The sequence below is a fragment of the Saccopteryx bilineata genome, chromosome 5 (assembly GCF_036850765.1).
Source record: "Saccopteryx bilineata isolate mSacBil1 chromosome 5, mSacBil1_pri_phased_curated, whole genome shotgun sequence".
Classification (NCBI taxonomy): Eukaryota; Metazoa; Chordata; class Mammalia; order Chiroptera; family Emballonuridae; genus Saccopteryx; species Saccopteryx bilineata.
In genome coordinates this window covers 212,237,019-212,262,904 of record NC_089494.1, presented here as the reverse complement: position 1 = coordinate 212,262,904, position 25,886 = coordinate 212,237,019, and the positions used below count along the sequence as shown (strand labels likewise).

Genomic DNA, 25,886 nt, shown 5'->3' with positions numbered 1-25,886 from the left:
AGGCTAAATTTTCATTAAAGGCATTTCAGAGACAAATTTCTTTCAGTGTCTTCTGAACATGATCAGATGTAAATGTCAGGTCCTGAACTGCTGTGGCCACTTCACCACCAAGGGGAGGATGAGGCTGGCACACGGAGAAAGGCAGAGTCGAGGGAACTGTAGGGAAAAGGTGATGAAGCCACTGAATAAACACCAACCTGACACCTTCACAAACTCTGAACTTCATTTCTGTGAACCATTAAATTTCCTCGTTATTTCAACCTCTGAAGAGTGTGGTTTTCTGCTATTACTAAAAATATACATATATGAACTAATAAAGCATCGTTTATATTTTTATATGCATTCAAAAGAGTAGGGAATGGGGCCTTGGGGAAGAGGAGTGCACCCTGATTGGTGAGAGAGGGGTCTGAGAAGTCTGGACAAGGGACGTTGCCCAGTCAGTTTATGGGTATGTGTGCAGAGGAGAGTGCTGGGTGGCTAACTGATTGGAAGAGAAGGCATGATAAATTTCTTGTACTTACTAACTCAGCCTCTACTAAGTTGTTTGAATAGTTTTAGCATTGATAGGGAACTTAGAACATAGTCATAAATTGCAAATTAAAATAGTAATTTCTGATTTTTAGAATTAGATTTCAAATAGCACTATTTTAGGACAGTTATTTCCCAAACTTTAGTTTTTCTTCATAACATGTTTAGATGTTTGTCATCTCTAAGCATGGTTTTTACCTAATACTTTCCTTTAAATCAGTGATTCTCAACTAGGGGTAATTTCCCCCGGGAGGACATTTGTCAATGTCTGGAGACATTTTTGTTTGTCATAAATGGGTACTACTGGCATCTAGTGGATAGAGGCAGAGATACTGGCAAACATCCTACACTATACAGCACAACCTCCCACAACAAAGAATTATCTGGCCCACAGTGTCAGTAGTGCCAGAGATAAGAAATCCTGATTTAAACCAGCTCATTTTCTTTTAAACTTCATAATAACTAAAATTTATTGAGCAACGGTGTATTATAAATATTGTCCTACATGCTTGACATGCAACATCTCACTGAATCCACACATCAACGTTTGTGGTAGATACTACCATTAAACCTATTTTACAATTGAGGAAACTGACGGTTAACTCACCCAAGATCATACAGCTAGTAAGTAGCTAAATCTGGATAATATCATGCTAGAGATCTTGAGCTTAACCAAGAGGCTTGACTTTGTATCACTATTATAAATGAAAACCAATAACACATGCCTATGTCAATAAGAGAAAAATGATAGTAAGCTCATCTATTGTTGCCTGCTGAAGTCTCTGAGTCTAAAGTCTGTTCTCTCTCTTTAAAACGGGGGTTGCGTTAAAGAGGTGCTAAAGACACATCAGCATCCAACGAAGACTTTCTCCTTGAAATAATCAGAAATGAGAGTGAATTTAAAAGGAAATAACTTTACTAACATGTGATTTATTATTATGATATAATGCTGTGTTTGTTAAAATCCCAACTGTTCCATAATACATAACCCTGGGATGAGCCTGCTTCTACATGAATTAGATAGACCTGCGTTCAGATCCAGGATCTAACTAGTGTTACATTAGATGTGATTTAATATCCACATCAATAGCACTGGGACAATAACATCTGCCTCATAGGGCTGTGGTGAGAATTACTATATAAGACATAAAGAGTCTTGCAACATTCCTGGCAGAAAATTACACAGCAGAAAATAAATATTAGTTCTCCTCATTTCCTGAAGATTCTGTTGTCTCTTTCCAACACTGGCTTAACTTCTCATGTGCTTTCATGATAATACAAGTGCTCTCAGAGCCATGGCAGAACAGGCAGCCAGAGTTGGCAACAGAGTATCACAGGGAACAAAGAGCTGCTTTTAGTCCTGTCCAGAGAAACCACTGAGGCCTCCTGGGAGGAACTGGCCTTTGGAGCCATGCTGTGTAGCCACCTCCCCCGCCCGCACTCCCTGTGAGGTTTTTTGATGATCCAGGGAAGATTTATGGAAATTGCAAGCTAACAGCCTTGTGACAGTGACACTGATAGATGAAGCAGGTCCCTGGAGCTTGCCAGAGGGAGGAAAAGGCAGGGGAGAAAGGGAAGGCTTTCTTCCTACAGAGTTGTGGATCCATCTTAATTTCTTTACACACGCACATATACTTGCTTCAATTTTAGACCTGCCATTTGGCCATGCAGTGTTTGAGTTCATGGCTAAAGGCTGTATTTTAAATGTCCAAAGAACCTCCTATATTTTGAATTTATGATTCTGTGGTATCAACTGAAGTGGATTCACAAATGAGCATTGCAACTATTGCCTGTCAGAAGACCTTTAGTCTTTATTCTGTGGTTCCAGAATTTCCTCCCTACTTGATACTTCTGTTATTTTAAAATAGCCCTTTAATAGGTTTGAGATTTCATGCCATAATTAGGGATAATTAAAATGCAAATACAACCACAGAATTAATACACTGACTTAAACTCAGAATATCTTCTCCCTACTAGAATGTAAACTTCTTGGGGTCCACAACTGTGTCTGCTTTGAACCTTTCCTTTGCCTATACATGTATTTTTGCCATGCCTCTGGGCTTTCTCACATGCTTCACCATCTATCTGCAATGCCTTCTCTCTGCCTCTTACTCTTCTACCCTGCTAATAGCCCTTTAATATGATACTTTCTGCAATGCCTTCTCTCTGCCTCTTACTCTTCTACTCTAACTGCTAATAACCCTTTAATACTTTCTGCAGTGCCTTCTCTCTTCCTCTTCCATCCTAACTTCTAACCCTTTAATACTCACTTTTTGGATAAAACTCTTTGTCTTTTTTTTTTGTTCCTCAAATTAAGTGACATTCTTTCAGCTGCTGAGCTCCTGTAGCCCTCTGCATATAATCTATTATAAGAGGAAGCATTTTATACTGTAATTATTGGTTTATATGTCTGTCTCTGCCACTAGAAATGAGCTCCTTGAGGGCTGTGATGTTGAATGTCTTTTGTATCCTCACTTTTAGTGCGATAACTGGTTTGTGGTAGATCTTTCATAAATGTTACTAACTGAATTTTGCAAGTGGTCCTTTATCTTGCAGGGTTCCAAAAAGGTCTCAGATACCTTACAAGGAGTGCATTAAAGATCACTGCCTTTAAAAGCTCCATTTTGGATAGGAATTCTTCCTGCACACCATGGTTTTATTTTACTATATCCCTTTATCCTATACTCAAATGGAATGACTAGTATGGAAATACAAAATTCAGTCTATAAATAAGGGATTTGGAAATAGCTAGTAAAATTTCAAGGAAGAACTGATTATCTTGGTTGTGTCTATAATGCTCCCTGGTTGCCTTGATGGCATGCAGGCCTTAAGGACAAGTGATATTTTGGGAGGGTTGGAATAGTTCTCCAGAGGGAAAACAAATGGTTTGACTATCTGGAACCAGATTCCAGTTGGTACAGGACAGGGGAATTATACCGTGTAAAGCTGTATCTCATGTCTCCAGCTATAAGAGGATTGTAGCCTGCTTAGGTTGCTATGACTGTGACTATGACAACTATGGAAAACATGAGAAGAAGCCAAGAAGAGGGTGGGGTAATGGTCATGAGCAAGAAAGAACAAATGGCCAAGATTAGGGACTGCCTAGGGTCCCTGCCGTCCAGGACTGTATAGACAGAGATTCAAGACCATATTAGAAGATATGACTTCCACATTTCATTACTGACATTGAAACAAACCCCCAACTGCTCAAACCTGCTCTCTTTCATTTATGCAATCTGCTTTAGGTTACTCTGAGGAAGGGAATGGGGAAAGCAGCAGGAGTACTTAGGGCACAGCCCAAGGGCTACAGCTCTTGAGAACAAGCACTGTTTAATTAAGCCAACTGTGATTTTGTGTGGGTGAAAGTAACAGCTGCTGAGTCTTAGGATATTTTTAAGGTGCTGCCAGTTGGGATGCTCTTTATGTCTATATATGGTCCTTCACGCTAAAGGACCTCCCAGGAGAGGATTGGGCTAAAAACAGAATCCTTGAAACTACATCCTCATCTCTTGGTCTTTGACAGCACATCAGCAGCAAGGTTAAAAGTCAAGCTGCTCATCTGACATAATCAGTCACTCCTCCATCCTCCAACCCACTCTCCACATTGTTGCCAGGCTTTCTTGAGATTAATGGAGACTTTATTTAGTCCCCATGTACTTTCAAGCTGCTTAGTTACCACGTCTTTATGCATAACCTGCACTCCAGGCAAACAAACTTTCAAGAACACAGCAGACTGAAGCAGCAAGCAAGCCTGGTAGATTAAGCCCCGTGAGCCAGGCTATATGAAGCAAACCAAAACACAGCTGGTGGAGTTAATTTTAGGCTTGCCGACCTTGGCAGTGTCCTATCAATTTGAGAAAAGCAGCTTTGAATAGGTTCCAAAAGGACCCCGCCTCCTCCTCCTCTTCCCCAGGCAGCTGACTGGAAAAGTGGCTACATGATTTAAGTTTTTTGGGAAAAACAAATAATTGTGGGCAATGGTAAACTTCATAGATCAAGAAATTTAACATTTACTGAGCAAGTTAAAAGGCCATGCAAGAAATATTTTATGATTTTTGTCCTATGGACTAAAAGCCTCAAAATTACATTTCAAGTAGCACCTTCTTAAAAGTTCTAGAAAACTGGATTCTCACAAACAAAAAAAATCACTATGACATAGTGCTTCAAAACACCGAAAGTGGGTTGGTATGATGTCTGGGGAAGTAGAAGTTTTATTAAGTTATGCAGTATATAAATACAGTGTGTCTGTAAAGTCATGGTGCACTTTTGACCGGTCACAGGAAAGCAACAAAAGAAGACAGAAATGTGAAATCTGCACCAAATAAAAGGAAAACCCTCCCAGTTTCTGTAGGATAATGTAGCAGCATGTGCGCATGCGCAGATGATGACGTAACACCGCGTATACAGCAGAGCAGCCCCAGGCCATGCCAGTCGAGATGTGGACGGTACAGAGGAAAGTTCAGTGTGTTCTGTGGCTCGCTAAATTCGAATCCGTGACCAAAGTGCAATGTGAATATTGGCGCGTTTATAACGAAGCGCCACCACATAGGAATAACATTACTCGGTGGGATAAAGAGTTGAAGGAAACCGGCAGTTTGATGGAGAAAAGCCGTTCTGGTAGGCCATCAGTCGGTGATGAGTCTGTAGAGGCTATACGGGATAGCTACCTAAGGAGGCCTAAAAAATCTGTGCGTGAGCCCACATTGAACTGCACTAAATAGGTATGAAACTGGGAGAGTTTTCCTTTTATTTGGTGCAGATTTCACATTTCTACCGCCTTTTGTTGCTTTCCTGTGACTGGTCAAAAGTGCACCATGACTTTACGGACACACTGTATAACAGAAATTTAAATGCAAGGAATAATTATATATTATTTACTTCTGAACACACAGTATCCAATTCTCTGACCCCCAAATTCAGTGAGTTTCCTGTAATATACACTCACGGACACTGACTCTGATACAATTTCTAATTTTGCTTTTGTTTGGTTGCCTATATTTCCCAATAACCTATAGGATTTATTATGGCAGGGACTATATCCTTGTATTTTGATCACAGAGACTCACAGTAGATAATACTTGAGTGAATATATAAATGAACAATTTGCACCTCATTCCCTTAAATTTAGTATTCTATTAAATGAACCTTGCCTTCAAAAGAATGAACAGCTTGAAGGGAGGGTACTGGGTTAGGTTTGGGACCAATGGAAGATTACTTCTTCCATTGTAATATGTTAAAAAAGAAGCTTTGTGTATTGATGCTTTACCACTTTAGTGATAAATGACAGCATTGAGAGACAAGCTTCATGAATTAACCTTTTATTACACTTCTATTGTTTTCTATTGTGTCAAAATAATATGTTCTTGAGAAGCACTTATAACCATACATAGGCTTGTTTTTAATGAAGTAAGGGGTAGAATTCAAATCTAAAGAGCATCAACAAGGTCAGATTGAATTGCTAGCTATATTAAGTAGGATTGTATAGTATGCCAAAATTCATTTAGAATATATTCATTCTAACTTAGGTCATCCCAGGAAGTGGGGAAGGGAAATGGACTTTACTGAATTTAGACTGTATTTACTAGCTATGTGATCTTGAACAAATTACATCTATAACTTTTCAGCATTAGCTTCCTTATCTATGAAAGGGACAAAAACAACATCTAATATCAACCCCATGGGGCAGTGTAAGGAATAAATGAAATAGAAATAAAATATATGAACAACTTACCAAAGTGACTCTGTTGGGTAAATGAGTTTGTAAAATTTATATTTTCTGCTTTTGCTCACTTTTATTGTTAAAATATGGCTGCTGACCACGTGATTGTGTTGCCCAGGTGATACGGCCAATTACCTTTCATGCTTGGGAAGGGAATTGGTTATGCTACTACTGTGTGCTGGAGGAGAGGTCTGTGTGGGCCCGGGCAGTTTTTAAAAAGTTTGTGAAGAAGGAGGAGAGAGGAAGCAATTTTTGCAGAGTGGACCACGTTGTTGCAAAGAAGGCAGGCAGCCAAGATGGCGGGGTGCTGAAGGTGAAGCCAGTTTGTGCAGAGAGAAGGAGATGGGGGAGAGAGGTGAATAAGACTGGTGGAGGCCTTTGATTCTAGGAAAACTGGAAGAAAGTCAGTGGCTTTGGGAGCCCTGAATGGAAAGGGAAGTGTTTTCCTGCTGTGTGTACTTACTTGCCTGCCGGTGTGAGGCTAGAATAAAAGATGGCTCACCAGTTTTTGGCTCCACTGTTTCATTACTGTCTATCGGAATCTAATTTAAAACTGCTTGAGCCAGGCGGCTGTGATGGCTGCTACTACTGGCTCTACAGACTCCCATCAGAAATACCCAATAAATAGTAGCTATAAAAATAATCTTATGTAACAAACTAATTGGGTGGAATAAGTATATCAGTCTAGGTATTATATAACCAAAACACCCTGCACAGCAGAATGCATTTTATCAGGTTACTAAGGATTTGTTGCCCTGGTATACTTTTTTTCTAGCATTTGTTATTCAGAGTTAGATTACATTTCTAAATCAGAAGAGAGAAACTACTCAAGAAATTCTGAGGCATAGAGTTAGCCACAGAGTTTTAATTCAGCATTTACCTTGCTGGCATTAATAGCATTTGCTTTTAGTTTTATAGGTACAAGAACATTTTTATACGTAGACAGAAAAAGCTAGCTGGCTAATGTGAAGGCAAGGGAAGAACTCTCTAGTCCAAAAAAATCATCTTCTTTATCAGCAGATTTTCAGTTCTCTTCATTAATAACACTTATAGGCCTTTTCAAAAGGAGATCTGCTATTTGCTTGTTTTTCTTTGTATTATGGAATATTTCAAAGCTAGATAGCATGATATAATGATCCTCATGTACTCATCACCTGCCTTCAACAATTATCAACTCATGGCCAATCTTGTTTCGTCGGCACTCCTCCTCCCTTCCACATTATTCTGAGGCAAATCCCAGGCATATTATTTTATCTGTAAATAATTCACTTAATATTTTTTAAAAAACAAAAGCTTTTAAAAAAAATGTAATCGTGACATCATCATCTCAACTAATAATTGGTCTGTAGAATCATCAACTCCAGTGTTCAAAGTTTTCAGTTGTCTATGAAGGACATAAACACCTGTTATTGTTCTTTTTCAGATTGCTTGTTTGAACCAGATGCAAATGCGTGCACACATTACAATTGTTTGATATGTCCCTTATGTTTCTTTTCACCTCTAGATTTTCCCTTCAGATCCAGTTCTTCTTTGCAATTCGTTTCTTGAAGAAATTGGGTTCTGCATAGTTTCCCCTGATTGCATCTCTTGCTGTGATACTAGCAGCCACTGGTGATCAGTGCCCAGCTGTATCAATCTATTAGGAGTTGCAAACATGGTGAGATTTCTAATAATAGTTCAACCATTCCTACTTCATTAAAAAATTATTAATATTTTTAGAGAGAGGAAGGGAAGAGCAAGACAGAGACCGGAACATCAATCTGTTCCTGTATGTGCCCTGACCAGGGATCGAACCAGTAACATCTGAACTTCAGGATGAAGCTCTAACCAACTGAGCCACCTGGCCAGGGCCCTACTTCATTTATTAACTAAAATACTCAGTAAAAAAAAATTTCTCTCATCTACAATTTGGAAACTTGGCTTTAGATGGTGTTATTTTATCTGGGAGGGGAATATATTAATTAACAGGTTGGAAGTGATTAATTTATCTGATAAAAAGGTATGATGATTTTCTTTAAGGTTGTAGAAACCCTCACCTTGAGAATATAAACACAACTGAGGGAGAGGTGGTAAATGGTGACCAGAAACCTATGCTATCTGGGAAGAGAAATAAAGGAAGAAGAAACACAGATGCATGAAGGTAACACTTTGCTAAGTCTATTCTTATTTGGCATAAAAATTCCAATATGGCCCTGGCCAGTTGGCTCAGTGGTAGAGCGTCGGCCTCGTGTCCAGAAGTCCCGGGTTCGATTCCCCGCCAGGGCACACAGGAGAAGCGCCCATCTGCTTCTCCACCCCTCCCCCTCTCTTTCCTCTCTGTCTCTCTCTTCCCCTCCCGCAGCGAGGCTCCATTGGAGCAAGGATGGCCCGGGCGCTGAGGATGGCTCCTTGGCTTCTGCCCCAGGCGCTGGAGTGGCTCTGGTCGCAACAGAGCAACGCCCCGGAGGGGCAGAGCATCACCCTCTGGTGGGCAGAGCGTTGCCCCCTGGTGGGCGTGCCGGGTGGATCCCAGTCGGGCGCATGCGGGAGTCTGTCTGACTCTCCCCGTTTCCAGCTTCAGAAAAATACAAAAATAAAAAATAAAAAAATTCCAATATGGAAGCCCATCTTATGGCTCCAAATACTATGTACTTACCGAGGACTCCTGCATTCATACAAGTTCAGATCTCTCCCCATGCTCTTCACAGTATCAAAACTCTACCTGACATCACTATTTTGATGTTTAAAAAACATCTCAAAGTTAACATCACTAAAACGGAACTTTTATTTTTACCCCCAAATTGTGACTCCTATCTTCCCTGTTTCAATAAAATGGCAGCACTATCCACCAGTTGCTAAAGCCTCCCAAAAAACAATCAAACAAATAAACCAGGAGTAATCAATCACCAAGTACCATTGATTTTTTTCCCTTAGTATTATTATTTTTTTCTATTATTTATGACATTACCCCAAACCAAATCACAACTGTTGAGAAACACTGGGTGATTACAATAATCTTCTGGCTTACCTTCTGACATGTTGGTCCCCTCTAGTCCATTCTCCACTAAGAAGAAAAGTGATCTTTCTATAATGTTAATGTGGATTCATGAGCTGATAATCATGGAAACTGTGATGGATTCATTTAATTCATTTCTTTCCCTTTGTATATTTGAATTTCCCAAATTAAAAAAAATGTTATTCCAATTATTTTATCTTATCCTCTTATTCCACTTCTCTAACTTTTCAATGTTCTTTGTTTTTTAAAAAAATTATTGATTTGAGCCTGACCAGGCGGTGGTGCAGTGGATAGAGCGTCAGACTGGGATGAGGAAGGATCCAGGTTCGAGACCCCAAGGTCGCCAGCTTGAGCGCAGGCTCATCTGGCTTGAGCAAAAAAAAAAAGCTCACCAGCTTGGACCCAAGGTTGCTGGCTCGAGCAAGGGGTTACTCGGTCTGCTGAAGGCCCACGGTCAAGGCACATATGAGAAAGCAATCAATGAACAACTAAGGTGTCGCAACGAAAAACTGATGATTGATGCTTCTCATCTCTCTCCGTTCCTGTCTGTCTGTCCCTGTCCCTATCTATCCCTCTCTCTGACTCTCTCTCTCTGTCCCTGTTTAAAAAAAAAAAAATTATTGATTTGAGAGAAAGAGAAATCCATTTTTTGTTTCACTTAGTTGTGCATTCATTGGTTGCCTCTTGTATGTGCTTCTCTAGGAATTGAACCAGCAACTGTGGTGTAGTGGGATGATGGTCTTGAATTACTTGGCCAGGGGTCAGTGTTCGTAAAATAAAAATCAAATGTACTGTCTAGGCTGGTGAGTCCCTACATGTCCTCTGGCTACATGTCCATCCTCATCTGATGTTACTCTTCTTGCTCACTCTGCCCAGGTCATAACCTGTTGGTTCTACGAACACTGTAAGCTCTCTTTTACCTTACAGCATCTGTACTTGTTATTCTCTCTACCAGAAAGTGCTCGTTCCCTAGCACTCTGCAAGGCTGGTTCTTCCTACAGGTCTCAGCAAAAGTTTTACCTCCTTAGAAAGGCCTTTCTTCTTCTTTTTTTTTTTTTTTACAGAGATAGAGTCAGAGAGAGATGAGAAGCATCAATCATCAGCCTTTCGTTGCTACACCCTAGTTGTTCATTGATTGCTTTCTCATATGTGCCCTGACCGTGGGCCCTGTGCTCAAGCTGACGACCTCGGGGTCTCCAACCTGGGTCCTTCTGCATCCCAGTCCGACGCTCCATCCACTGTGCCACTGCCTGGTCAGGCAGAAAGGCCTTTCTTAACCAATCTAGATTAGATCCTCTTGAGGACACGAGCCACAAAGATGCCCCTTAAAGGGCAAAGAAATATTAAAATAAAAATAAATAAATTAGATCCTCTTCCGTCACCATTACTCTCTATCACATTATTCTGTTTTGTATCTTATCACAACTTATAATTATCTTTTTTTTTTTACATTTATACAAACATACCTACTTGTTATGACAAAAAAGTCAAATAAATATTTATAGATACTTGAGAACATATACTTACTCATATTTTATTATAGTCTATTCATGTATAATTCCAATTCTTTGAAAAATTGGTGGATAGAATACAAATTTTAAGAATCCAGTCTAACCAGGCAGTGGTGCAATGGATAGAGCATCGGACTGGGACATGGAGGGCCCAGATTAGAAACCCTGAGGTTGCGGTTTGAGCATGGGCTCACCAGCTTGAGTGTGGGCGCGCTGGGTTGAGCGTGGGATGATACACATGACCCTATGGTCGCTGGCTTGAGCCCAAGGTCATTGGCTTGAGCAAGGGGTCACTTGCTCTGTTGCAGCCCTCCTCCCCCACCCAAGGCACATATGAGAAAGCAGTCAATAACAACAACTAAGGTGCTGCAAGGAAGGACTGATGCTTCTCATCACTCCCTTCCTGTCTGTCTGCCCCTATCTGCCTCCCCCTCTGATACACACACACACACACACACACACACACACAGAGGAATCCTGCTTCGTAAAGATTTATAAACAAAAATATTTTTATCTTAAGATTAATTTCTAATATTGAAATTTTAGGGAGTGGTATGAAATACAGGGTGGGGCAAAAGTAGGTTTACATTTGTAAATGAAACGAGCTTATTCTTGTACCATTTATTATTGTATTACTCTTCATATGAACTGTCAACCTACTTTTGCCCTACCTTGTATAAAGTGGTAAAGGAGAAATTGGAATTAGAAATGTGTATTTAAATATACTCTCTGATTCTAGATATCACAATGTTTTTGAAATGCTAAATAATTTTAAATGACAGCTGTTGTTTAAGTGACTAATTTCTGGAATTATATTATGTATTATTAACATGATACCGCTCTCATTTTTAAGGTCACTATATTTACGCTTATCTGCTGTTAACCTTAGGCAAACTCTCCTAATTGAAGAGCTCATCAGGCATTTTTGCAGATTTTCTCTTCTGCCAATTGTTGTTTTTTTTTTTACTACAGGGACAGAGAGAGAGTCAGAGAGAGGGATAGATATGGACAGACAGGAGCGGAGAGAGATGAGAAGCATCAATCATCAGTTTTTTGTTGTGACACCTTAGTTGTTCATTCATTGCTTTCTCATATGTGCCTTGACCACGCGGGTCTTCAGCAGACTGGGTAACCGCTTGCTGGGGCCAGTGACCTTGGGTCCAAGCTGGTGAGTTTTGTTTTTTATCTTCTCAAGCCGCTCTCAAGCTGGCGACCTCGGGATCTCGAACCTGGGTTCTCCGCATCCCAGTTGGATGCTCTATCCACTGCGCCACTGCCTGGTCAGGGTCCTCTGCCAATTGTTAACAATATAGTGTCATAGGATTCATCTAAATCAGTGGTAGTCAACCTGGCCCCTATCACCCACTAGTGGGCATTGCAGCTTTCATGGTGGGCGGTAGCGGAGCAACCAAAGTATAAATAAAAGGATAGATTTAACTATAGTAAGTTGTTTTATAAAGATATACTGCCAAACTTAGTGGAAATCCAACATAAAGTACTTGGTAAGTAATTATTATTATATGCTTTAACTTGCTGTAACTCTGCTTTATAAATTTTATAAAGTAAAGTTACTTCCCTACTTTATAAATCACCATTACTGTGGAACCAGTGGGCAGTTAGAAAATCTTACTACTAATAGAGATACAAAAGTGGGTATAAAAAGGTTGACTACCCCTGATCTAAATTGTTAGAACAAAAAGCAAGGCTACATAAGCCACCATACCAAATCAGGGAACAGATGGGAACTATCTGCCCCACAAATTCAGATTCTTTGAAAACTTACTTGTGAGTTTGAAGGGTGATGAGCAGAGAATATGGACATCTCATATAAAATAAATGGGTACCCAAATTGATAATGCTGTGATAGTCTGGTCATCAGTGGCTCAATGACTGAAGAATTTAACCACTAGGCACTCTGATGCACCAATCATTCTAGAATCTAGAAAGGATTCAGCTCCTCTTATAGAGGCATCTGCATTTCACACAGTTTACGGGACCAGGAGAAGTCTTTTTTAAAATTTTTTTAAATTTATTTATTTTTAATTTTTATTTTTTTTCTGAAGCTGAAAACGGGGAGAGACAGTTCGACAGACTCCCGCATGCGCCCGAACGGGATCCACCCGGCACGCTCACCAGGGGCTACGCTCTGCCCACCAAGGGGCGTCGCTCTGCTGCAACCAGAGCCACTCTAGCACCTGGGGCAGAGGCCAAGGAGCCATCCCCAGCGCCCGGGCCATCCAATGGAGCCTTGGCTGCGGGAGGGGAAGAGAGAGACAGAGAGGAAGGGGGGGGGGTGGAGAAGCAAATGGGCATCTCTCCTATTTGCTCTGACAGGGAATCAAACCTGGGTCCCCCGCACGCCAGGCCGACGCTCTACCGCTGAGCCAACCGGCCAGGGCCAAAAGTCTTTATCTGTTCAAGAATGCTCCACATACCTCATTGTGTCACCACAGCAGTTTCCACCTTTCCCCAGATGCTGCTGACAGCCTAGCTAGCCAGTTCAGACAGTGATGGATCTTGACCATCTCCTAGTTCAGGGTTTTAAAATATATACTCATAAAACAACAGGGACCTTGAAAACCCATTTCGACCCTTTCCTCTCTTCTGGCAGAACCACACCCAAACCATTCCAACCAGATGAAATTTCCACCTGTGTTTATGTAGTAGCAGGTAGACGCCATAACCTTTCATTATCGTTTGCTAAGCACTCCCAGTGGGCAAAATTCAGGCGGCAATTCCATCCCTCACTGCAGAACCCTGATATCCTCGGAGTCCAAGCCCATTCTTCCTGACGGATGAAACGCACCGAAGCCTCTCGGGGCACTCTGCCACAACCCACTAACGCAGTAGACAGGCCTCGACCTGCCTGGCCGGCCACGCTGCGAGCCAGCAAAGGGGGGGTGGGGGGTCCAGAACAGGAAGGACCCAGACCGCACGCTGCCCGCGGGCTGGAGTGGGCGCGCGTCGCTCTCGCGAGAGTTCAAAGGGTGGGAGCAACTAGGGGCCGGGTAGGCGGAGGCCAGGGGTGGCACTTCAGCGGTCGCAGTGGCTGTTCTCCAGGGACAGGCGGGCGGCCCTTTCCCCGCCTCCCTTTCCTTCCCCTCCTATTGAGGGAGTCAAGCCGTGCGCTTCCCACTTCCGCCCCCTCTGCCTGCCGTAGGAACTAGCGAAGCCGAGCAAGTTGCGGCTGCCGAACAGCCGGTCCTGCTCTGCTCCAGCTCTCCTCGTCCTTCTCTTCCTTCCTCTCCTTCCCCGGCCGCCGCTGCCGCCGCCCCGAGGCCTCACGACTGCTGAGCCCGCCGAGCCCGCAGCCCACGCCGTGGCCGACATGAGCTTCTTGTTGTGAGTAGCCAGGCCCCCGCGCGCGCCGGCTTTGTTCGGGCGACCTGGGCCGCGGGCCCCCGCCCGCCTCGCCCCGCGCCGCACGCCCGGATCGCGCAGGTCTCCGGGACCTGCCCCCGGCACTGGCGCTGCCCGAGCGCCGCCGCCGCCCCGGCACGCGTGGCACCCGCCAGCCCCCGGGAGCTCTGTCCCCAGACCCCAGTCCCAGCACACTCCGGTGCCTGCCTTCGCGTTTCCGTCGCCCCGGCCTCTCCCTTCACGCTGCTCTCGGGTTTGTTTGCACGCTCGGGATAAATACCTCCCACTCTCCGCGTGACCCTCGTCCGACGCTTTAGTCGGTCGCCCAGCTCAGGCTCTCCGCTTCTTTGATTTTTTAGGGGGGCTCCCAAGCACGGATGGTAGAGCGTCTCACTTTCCCTCCCAGTCACCCCAGGACCCTTTTAACTTTCCTCTTAGGTTTTAGGAGTGGGCATTTGTGTTGACAAGTCCTGTGCTTGTAACACAATTAACGAGGCTGTTTATGGGTCAGGATTCCCTGTTGACAGCCTGAAACAGCTCCTTGCTTCTCTCGGGCATGATTTCTTGGGGAATATGGGCTTTATCTTTTCAGACAACCCTGGGTTGATTAGGTCCACTGGGGAGTTGAAATGACAACGTCAGGCTTAGGGCTTCTTGTCATTTCCCCTACTTATCGTTCATTGCAGACGTGTTGAGGGTGTGTGTGTAGTATGGGCAGAAAGATGGGGTAGCCAAATGGGTGTATGGAGGCAGCAGACAAGCCTCACGTCCTGGGAAAGGAAGATCTTGCACCCTGCAGAATTAGTCTTTTGAGGGCTTCGTTGTGATTCACCTATGCATATAATAATTTTCTGTTCTGGTGCTTGTTTTACCCCACCTCACATAATTTTTAGTGACCCTGATACCTGAATCCTGAGAATTTAACTCTTATTTTCACATACACTTACGGAGTGTATTAATCCATTTTACAGTGTTTAAGAAAAACTGAGGGATCAACAGAAGGCTAACCTGTGGGTAGACTTGCTAATATTTCTAATATGCATAGGGGGCCTGGCTTTTGTCATCCTGCCTAACACATTTGAGGTTGTGAAGCCTTTTTTTTAAGGCTCATCCTAGACGTTGAGTTTGTCAGATAGGTGGTGATAGAAACTTCATGAAAAGTATAATTTTATATGTTTTCTATTTTAGTTTGAGTCAACATATGGAAGCATCTCAGTTTGAAGCTTCTCATCTTTGAGTCTGTTTTTTTACTGATTGCTTAGAGAGAGAGAGAGAGAGAGAGAGAGACATTAATTTATTGTCCCACTTAGTTGTGTATTCATTAGTTGCTTTCCATTTTTGCCCTGACCCAGGATCAAGCTCACAACTTTGTTGTTTCTGAACGACGCTCTAACCAGCTGAACTAATGTTTGATTTAAGAACTTAAAAGCTATCTTTAAAACAGTAATGTAGATGATGTCCATGACTACTGCTGATGGATTTGAGTACCTTAGAACTCACTGTTAAACTGGTTGAAGCAGGGAAGAACCATATTTGGTGGAAACTAGGGAATGGACAAGATTTGGTGGTACTTTCTGAATACAAATACAAATCATTTTTACATGATTCAGTATTTAATAGTTACAGAAATGCAATGGATAAGTTAATTTCTCCTGAAGCATATTACCTACCGAACAAAATCCTGCCATAACTAATATATATGTGTATGTGTGTGTGTGTGTGTGTATATATATGGCATATTAGAGGGTTTATACTATTTGGTGCACAATTTTCTAAGTTTAAATATCCTCAACATCTTTAGCCTGTGTGCTTAACAATCCAAAAAAGTAATCCAACATTTTTGGTTTTGCTTTTTATTCATCATTAGTTTAAAATCTGAAGTGAAGACCTTGTGGATAGAAGTAATTATCAGAAGGGAAAGAATAAGGTTTTGGTCATTTCATCTGTTTGTTATTTGGTAGAATTCCCTGAATATTATTTCTGTACCAGTAGGTGAGGAGAGAAAATGAGTTGCAATTTAGGGTTTAAATAACAGATATTTACCTCCAGTTCTTAGAAGCTTCTTTGTAAGGCAACTAACTGTAAGTGGATGGACCAAGAAAATAAGGGTGATTCGATAAAGGTGGTGACTCATAACTCACGAGGGTTTTAAGATGGGAGCAGAGATTTTTAGTTAAAGAAAGAACATCATTATGCCAGGCATTGATGTAGGCATTGGGGGATCATTCATGAACAAAATGGGTAAAAATTCCTTCATTAGTGGAGTTTTTGTTAAGCAACCATAAAACATTAGTAAAGTAGATAGTATGGTAGGAGGTCTTAAATGCCACGGAACAAAATAGAGCAGGGTGAAGAGGTTTTTTTGGATAGGGAGGTGAGGTAGATTGGGTAATCCCCAGAGGGTGTTCAGATAATCTGCAGCAGTGGTGCCTTTTTGTAGCTTTTGTACAAATGCTTAGAATAAATTGGCACTGCATATGTGGATCTGACTGGGACAAAGCTTTGGTTGTGTTGCAGATTGGCCTCTATGTATCTTCAAATTAAGCTAAACTACCAGATGGTGCATAGGGAAACTTCATAGGAATCTAATTTAACTTTGTAAACTCAAAATTTTAAACGCAGCCTCATCATGTGCTAGGCATTGTGTAAGATACGAGACTCCAGAGATGATAGTTTATCAGTAGTCATCTGTAATAGATGCAGTACAGTCATGAGGGCTCCAAAGAATGTGAAGGAATTTGTTCTGTTTGGCCTGGGGGGAAGGTTTCGGGAAAGAAGTGATGGATATTTAATGGAAGGTGTAACAAGAGTTCTCTAAAAGGGGAGAGGGTACTGGAGGTTTCCGTCAAAGGCAACATGGAGGAATTTTAAAATTGTAAGACTCTTCTGACTGATGGAATTCTACAGAAGCACTTAACTTGGAACAGAGTTAAAACAAATACTGTATATTAAGTTAAAATGCAAGTCTGTAGGAAACGTGGTTTAGAGATGTGAATGAATATAAACCAGGTCTATTTCTGTATTGGAAGAAACAAAGAGGTAGGCTGAGAAAAGAAGGAATATTGAGCATTATGCTGTATAATTTCCATTTGTCTTTTCCACAGAATAGCAGTTGAGGAAAGGAGATCCAGGATTTTGTTGTCTGTATGTGTCTGTCTCTTATGTTTCTGTCTGCTCCCCCTTCTACCTCTCTTTTTCTCTCCTTCCTATATCTTATTACCCCCATCCTATTCCCCACCCCACCCCTTCTCAGCATCTTTGTTTTTTGGCAAACGATTTTAGGACTTCAGCATCTTCACCTATAAAAGAGGATGATGATGATGATACTAAATAGTGAGCTAAGTACTATATGCCAGGCACAGAGGATACCTCATTTTACAGATGAAGAAACTGGCAAAGAAAGGTTAAATAGTTTGCCCAAAATTATGTAGCTAGTCAGTGGTATAGCTGGGATTTAAATCCTGGCAATCTAAAGCCACAGATCTTGCCTCATACTGCCTCTTCTATAATTGGTAAAATTATATAAAAAGGTGATACTCAGGTCTTATTTTTGACAGAAGTCTTATGTTACTAGGTATTAATTCTCAGCCTGCTGGGACCATTTTATAAGAGTCACCAAGAATATAATGTAGAAGAGAAAATAGAAACCTTTAAATTTAAATAATACTTTAAAATTATTTTTCACTTCCATTTTTAGTGTAAAAGTGATACACATGTTGGAGAAATGAAATACTGATAAAAAATGAAGAAAATAAAAAATCACTCATAAACTTTCAGAGATAACTTTTTTTTTTTTTTTTTTTTTGGCGTGAGGGAGATAGATAGGAATGGAAGAGATGAGAATCAACTCATAGTTGTAGCAATTGAGTTGTTCATTGATTGCTTCTCGTATGTGCCTTGTCCAGGGGAGTCCAGCTGAGCCAGTGACCCCTTGCTCAAGCCAGTGAGCCAGTGACCATGGGCTCAAGTCAGTGACCTTGGGCTTCAGATCAGGGACCTTGAGCTCAAGCCAGCAACCACGGGGTCCTGTCTATGACCCTATCCTCAAGCCAGTGATGCTGCACTCATGTGGTGAGCTGGCGCTCAAGCCAGCGACCTTGGGGTTTTGAACCTGGGTCCTCAATGTCCCAGGTCAACACTCTACCACTGTGCTACCACTTGGTCAGGCTGTTGTGTTTTTTTGATATGACTTCCTAATCTTTTCTGTTGTATTTTTGTTTGTATATACAGTATTTAAAAATATAAAATGGACCCTTATTGTACATAGGTAAGGTTTTTCACTTGTAAATTTTTTATGTCAGTAGATAAACTTTTGCCACATTATTTTGAATGACTGTTGACCAAGTATTATCTTAATAGTTTTTTTATCTGATAGCCTGACTTAATATATTACGCTTTTTGTGGAAAGGGTGGATGGAAGTAAGTGTGGTCATCTTTTCTGAACTATAGTTTTGGCAATTGCAGATTCTTGGCTGCCCTTAGTTTTTCTTTTTCCATCTGGTATAGGATTGCTTTTGTTTTATGTTAATGAGTGCAAAACAATTGGTACGTGATTACTTTTATCTTTATTGACTTTTTTTTCCTTGATTTAGTTGCAGAGTTTTTGTACTTTGAGGTTTCTGATACATGAAAGCACATGTAGTACTTCTCTTCAATTGTATATTTGATTAGGAGTATGGAGGCAAGATATCCATCTATGTGTTACTTCTTGAAAAATATGAAAAATGATATCTGTTAGGAATGTTAAATTAAATCCTACAGAATTTTTTTAAACTTTCCTTTTCTCACATTTCTATTTTTAAATTAATTTATATATATGTAAATATATTTTACACACACACACACACACACACATTTTTTTTTAAGTCAGAGGAGGGGAGATAGAGGGACGGTCTCCTGCATGTGACCCTACTGGGATCCACCCAGCAACCCCCATCTCAGACTGATGCTTGAATCAACCAGCTATCCTTAGTGTCTGGGGCTGACACATGAACCAGTTGAGCCACTGGGTGAATGAGGGGAAGAGAGAGAGAAGCAGGAGAGGGAGGGGGAAGAGGCAGATGAAGCAGATGGTCGCTTCTCCTGTGTGCCCTGACCAGAGATGGAACCTGGGACGTCCGTGCTCCAGTCCGACGCTCTATCCACTGAGCTAACTGGCCAGGGCTTCTATTTTTAAAATTTTTTAGATGTAATTCGTGTAGCATTGTATTAGTTTTAGGTGTATAACTTATTCATTTTTGTGTTTTGTATCAAAACAAGGCCATATTTTACAGCATATTTGATTAAATTTTAAGTGTAGCTGTGAAACTTCATTTGTAGAATGATACTCAAATTTTATTTTAAACATTTTCAAATACTTAGAAATTTGCAGAGAATAGTACAAAGAACTACTACTTATTCTTTATCCAGAGGCCCCATTTAGTTTTATTAGTTACTCCAATGATGTCACATCAGCAAAAGGATCCAATCATGAATCATGTATAGCATGTAACCAGTTTTGTGCCTGTAGCTTTCTTCAAACTGAAATATTTATATTTCTAGTGTTTCAGGACCTTTACATTTTTGAGAATTATAGGCCAGTCATTTTGTAGATTATCCTTCAGTTTGAGTTTGTGTGACATTTCCTTGTGGTTAGACCTGATTATATATTTGCAGTAGAAATCTCACAGAGGTGATGTATGCTTTTCTTATATTATATTATTAAGGTGCATATAATGTATGCTTCTTATTACTGGAGGTTGTCCTTTGATTAAAGTATCTACCAAGATTCCCCAGTGTAAAGTTATATCTTTTTTTTTTTGTAATTAATATTTTGTGGGGAGGTATTTTGGACCTACATTACTGTCTCATTTCTCATGTCATTTTGTGTGTGTGTGTGTGTGTGTGTGTGAGAGAGAGAGAGAGAGATAGGGGCAGACAGACAAGAAGGGTGAGTGATGAGAAGCATCAGTTCTTTGTTGCAGCACCTTAGTTGTTCATTGATTGCTTTCTCATATGTGCCTTGACTGGGGGACTATAGCAGACCGAGTAACCCCCTTGCTCAAGCCAGTGACCTTGGGTCCAAGATGGTGAGCTTGGCTCAAACCAGATGAGCGCGTTCAAGCTGGCGGCCTCAGGATTTCGAACCTGGGTCCTCCGCATCCCAGTCCGAAGCCCTATCCACTGTGCCACCGCCTGGTCAGGCTCTTGTCATTTTTACCCACTGGTTTTAGTGCCCATTGATGTTTTTTGTTTAAATTATGTGGTGGTTGCCAGTGCCCCGATTCTGTCATTGCTTTCGCATTTGTCATTTGACGTTTTGAATGGAAAAACTTCCTCTTCCTATTTATTTGTTTATAATTTATATCAATGTGGGCACATGTATTTCTATTTTATTTAATGAATTATCATCTATACCTACCATTAGTTATTTTGGTGCTCAAATTGTCTGTTTTGGCTAGTGGGAGTACTATTCAGTTTGGCTTCTGTGTCCCTTTGACTTGTTCCTGTCTTTGAGTACTTACTGACACAACCAGATGTTCCAGGTTTATCTTATACTTTCTCTGCCTCAGTCCTGGAACTAACCATTTCTTTAAGTGCTTTGGATCTGTTCGGTGAAGAAGAGTATCTGGAAACAATGCAGGTGGTAGATGTGCTCAGTACCTAGATGTGTTGTTGCTTCTGGGCCCTCTCACTGGACAGTGCTAGAAAATGCATATCCACATATATTATATATCGTGTATACTGTGTGTGTCACCAAACTGCACTTCTGAACCAGTAGCAGCACAGGAGTCATTCTAGCCTTCTTCCTGTGCATATTTTTTACTTCCTTCTTTGTCAATGAGACACCTGGTTTCTATTATCCTCAAGATACTTAATTAGCCCAGACCTTTGTATACAGCCATTGTTCTAACCTACTTGGCTACCCTCCTAGCGGCTCTAGAACAGCAACCACTGTTATCCTGCAGAACTTGTCTGGGCCCCTGCTTCCGCCATAGTAAGGATGAAACAGCCTGTAACTTCACTGGGTATGAAGTTATGCGTGACACTAATCTAATTGTTTTCCTATTCTATTAATTCAGAGATATTGAGAGAATTAGAGATAGGGAATATAAAAGACTTAATTCAGTACATTGTAATTATGTGTAGCAGTGGTGGTATCTATCTAGTTCATGGTCAATATCTCAACAGTGTGATGATTGATTGTAGCTGTTAATTTTTATAAACATTCATCATTTCTGATTACTTAACCCTTTGAGTAGTAAGTTCTTTTCATGCTCGTTGACCCCTGGGAGTATTTTTTTCAAAAAATGAAATTAATTCCAGTTTCAGTTTTATTAACTTAAAATCATGTTTGTTTGATAACCAATTTATGGAAACAAGAAGAACATGCATTTGCCTTTTTTAAATGTTGCCTTACACATGTACAGTTGTACTCTGGATGGTCAGGAGGTACATGAACGTTCGTACTACTCAAAGGGTTAATCAAAGACAATTTCTGTGCGTTGATTATCATGTATCAGGGCTACTTTGATTCTATGAGATTTTGAAGCAAAAATGCCCCAAACAAGCAGGAGTTTGAAGTTAAGCAAATATTATTTGGGTAGTAGTTTAAGAACCTCATAGCCAAGTAGCCTGCTATTTTTATTTGTAATGGAAGGTTGAATTTTATTCTTATTGCTACTATTGTTGTATTTTTCTGCCTAAGTCCTTTTATTCTCAAAATAAAATTTGATGAGAATAGTTCAATAGTTGTACTGAGTATTAGAATATTTTTTGTGTTTTTTTTTGTAGAAAGAGATAATAGTACGATTTAAATACTTTCTTAGTAGTCAGTGTAAACATAGAATAATGAAGTAGAAGCACTGGGGGTGAAAGTCTTCGGTGGCAACTTTTCTGGTATCTTGGTGCCCAGATCATGTTCCAGACACAGAGCCACAGTATGACTTTCCTGCTCTTCAGAGAATCCTTTGCTAGCACCCTGCAGCATTAGATTTAACTACTGAAGTAGCTCTTTGTTTAAATACTCCCTGTGGGTAAGACTTTTACTCCCATAAACCTGATTCCAATCTCCCTAACGTTTCCCGCACCCTGCCAAGTATTCAACTGGCTTTCTTATCTTTAACTCTTAAAAATTTGCACTTTTGAGTCAGGTGAACGACAAACCATTTTGTCCATTATAAAGTCTCCTAACCAGAGCACAGAATCATTTTGAGGATGGATGTCTCCACACTCTTGTTAAAGACTCCCAAGGAAGTGTTATTAGTCAGACCCTTTAATCCTTTGTCATCATTGTCAGTTTTTAATTTGGGAAATGGCAAGTTATCAAGAATCAAAATAAACTTTTTCAAATTATAGTTAGAGCCAAAGTATGCCAAATTGTCTAGTTCTAAGTGGTTAGACATATGGGAACCAAAATTTGCCTCAGTTGAAGAGTATTTATTATATCTTTTGCTCAAGTAGGAAGATATTTGTAAGGTGTCAGAACTGTATTGTCTAGTGATAACTATAGGTTCTAGAGGTATCTTTACCTTTCACTATTTTTTTGTCACTCAACATTTAGGAAAAAGTACCACTGCCTGACCAGGCAGTAGCGCAGTGGATAGAGAGTCGGACTGAGACGTGGAGGACCCAGGTTCTAAACCCCAAGGTTGCCGGCTTGTGTGTGTGCTCATCTGGTTTGAGTGTGGGGTCGCTGGCTTGAGTGTGGGATCACAGAAATGACCCTGTGGTCGCTGGCTTGAGCCCAAAAGTAGCTGGCTTGAAGCCCAAGGTCACTGGCTTGAAGCCCAAGGTCGCTGGCTTGAGTCCAGGGTCACTGGCTTGAGCAAGGGGTCACTCGCTTTGCTGTAAACACCCCCTCCCCCATCAAGGCACATATGAGAAAGCAATCAATAAACAACTAAGGTGCTGCAAGGAAGATTTGATGCTTCTCATCTCCCGTCCTGTCTGTCCCTTTCTCTCCCTCTCTCTGACTCTCTCTCTGTCTCTGTCAAAAAAAAAAAGTACCACTAGCATTTTATCTAGCACCATTGGGAAAGAAGGCCACTCATGGTCCTCTGGTGAAGGCCAACCTTAGGACTGAGAGAAAGTCAATATCTGTACATGACCATAACTTTTTTTTTTTTTTTTTTTTTTTTGTGTGTGTGGCACAGACGGAGTCAAAGAGAGGGACAGATAGGAACAGACAGGAAGGGAGAGAGATGAGAAACATTAACTCTTCGTTGGGGTTCCTTAGTTATTCATTGATTGATTTCTCATATGTGCCTTGACGGGAGGGGGGCTACAGCAGACCAAATGATCCCTTGCTTGAGCCAGCGACCTTGGACCTTGAGCCTTGCTCAAACCAGGTCCTCCACATCCTAGTCCAATGCTCTATCCACTGCACTACCGCCTGGTCAGGCACATGACCATAACTTTTGAGAAGTCCGCTTTAGCACCTTAAAGTGTAGAATTTCGTCCTCACCTAGGAGCATGTCAAGCCTCAATCTTTGGATTAGAATGCATTTCACACCCCTATGTGAAAAGCACCTCCAAGTCTGAGAAACTTTAGACAATAGTAAGCAGAAGATGTCTGCATGTTGAGTTAAATGATTAAAAATAAGATAAAAAAGAAAAATCCTTGGAATTCAGCATAATACTACCTTTGTCCTTAAGAAACTCTGGGAGGCCCTAAGATTCTTTGCTTTACCAAACTTAAGGCAGGCTCTTTGGACCTTGTAGGCCTACCTGTGCACTTCCTTGTAAAGTCTAGTTTTAGCAAGAACCATGTTAAGTCAGTTTGTCCAGAAGTCTCCCACCCTTAATATCTGAGCAGCGTCCTCTTCCTCCACCCTCCCCTCAGGTGACCGATGTCTGATCACCCTGGCCTGTCTTCAGTGAGAATCCTGTTAGGCCAGTTTAGCCAGAATCCCCCTTATCCTCATTGTTTCCTCTTAGAGAATTTTAATCACTCACCCCCTCACTCTTCTCCTTGGCTGTGAATCCCCACTTTCCCCTGATGTTTTTGAGTTGACCCCAGTTTCTCTCCCCTTCACTGTAAAATGCCACTGCAGTGGTACCTATAGCTGTCTTAATTGTTCCTGAATAAAGTGTACCTTTGCCATTTATAACCATATGGCAGTGAATATATTTTGTTAACAGCCCTGAAGGAGGTTAGGTGACCTGATTGTCTTTGCATACTTGTAATTATTTATAATTATTATTTATTATTCGCTCCCTTTCTGGACTGTAAATTTCATAGATTTTGTTCACAATTTTATTTACTAGCATGTTAGTATATTGTTGGGCAAGTATGTCCTCAGTGTATGTGTGTATTTTTTAATTCAGTGAGAGAAGGGGAGGCAGAGAGACAGTCTCCTGTGTGCATCTTGACCGGATCCACCCAGCAAACCCCCTGTGGGGTGATGCTCTACCCATCTGGGGGCTGCTCTGTTGCTCAGCAACCAAGCTCTTAGCTTCTGAGGCGGAGGCCATGGAGCCATCCTCAGCGCCTGGGGCCAACTCACGTGGCCAACTTGCTCCAGTCGAACCATAACTGCAGGAGGGGAAGAAAGAGAGAGAAAAGTGAGAGGAGGAGGGGTGGAGAAGCAGATGGGCGCTTCTCCTTTGGGCCCTGACTGGTCAGGAACCGTACCCGGGACATCCACAGGCCTGGCTGATTCTCTGCCAGTGAGTCAACCAGCCAGGCCTAGATATATTTTTGTTTGAAGGTTATTATAGAAATGACAGTGGCCTATGAGTGAGGAGACCTGGATTTCAGTCTTTCCTGTCACAACCATGTGACCTTAGTTGGGCACATACTTAATTTCTTAGCTTCTGTTTTCTTTGCCTCCTGGGGGAAAGGAATGCCTCTTTCATTGGGTCCGTTTATGAATTGAAGGACCAAATGGCTATGGAAATTTTCATGAACCAGACAGGTCTGTGCAAACACTGTTATGGTCTTTCCACATATGATTTCAAGCCCAGTATATAAACTCTTTCTACATTCCATATTGTGCTTAGTTGTCTTATAAATACATGATATTAATGAATAATGCAATAAATACTTATCTCTCCTATGTATAAAGTGTTAGGTGCTGGTGGTGGGAGGAGAAAAGTGGGGTTTGGAAATAAATAAGATGTGATGATATATACAGACAGCAGGATAGCAAGAGCCAGAGGGAAAGGAGGGATGGCAGTAGGTGGAGGGAGAAATGGGAGTGGAAAGAGACTGAATGAGGGGCAGGTGGGTCACAATGCAGAGTGTCGATGGTGTTATATTGAGAGGGATGCTTAAACCATGTCAACACAATATATTAAAAAAGAAATAAGAAAAAAGAAATAAGACGTGGTCCTGCCTTCAAGACTGTTAAAATTAGAGACTAGTGTGTGACATGAATATGCTCCTTAATAATTGCTTTTAATTCATTAGTTTGGGCTAATGAAGATTATTTTGTTGTATTATATACAAACTACTTTGGGTGTAGGTATGAAATAGTCTCATTTGGCATTTATAGAAGTTATAAAGCATACCTAGTATGTTCATGTATTCGAAACAGCAGGAATTTTGCAGATGTGTGCCTCTGTCTTTTTCTGCAGGGGCTGCTTCTATTGGATGGATTTGTGGGCCTGCCGTGCTTGGTTTTGGCACTACTTACCACTATCTCTCCACTTAGCTCTGCGTTGTTTTTTTTTAAACTTTAATTTCTTTTAATTTTTTAAAATTTATTCATTTCGGGGGGGGGAAGAGAGAGAGAAGGGGGAGGAGCAGGAAGCATCAACTCCCATATGTGCCTTGACCAGGCAAGCCAGG

General features: G+C 41.3%; 1 protein-coding gene and 1 non-coding gene across 2 annotated transcripts in view; both read left to right on the top strand.

The window, feature by feature from the left end:
• Positions 1–8,436: 8,436 nt before the first annotated feature.
• On the top strand, positions 8,437–8,512 carry TRNAT-CGU (transfer RNA threonine (anticodon CGU)). The gene has a single exon. It is a non-coding gene; the product is annotated as a tRNA-Thr (tRNA).
• A 5,239-nt stretch (positions 8,513–13,751) lies between these two features.
• MOB1B (MOB kinase activator 1B) overlaps positions 13,752–25,886 on the top strand; it is a 56,680-nt gene continuing 44,545 nt past the window's right edge. Inside the window, exon 1 of the mRNA XM_066233926.1 lies at positions 13,752–14,095. Coding sequence (XP_066090023.1) covers positions 14,082–14,095 — 14 coding nt within the window. The 5' untranslated portion in view covers positions 13,752–14,081. The remainder of the gene's footprint in view (positions 14,096–25,886) is intronic.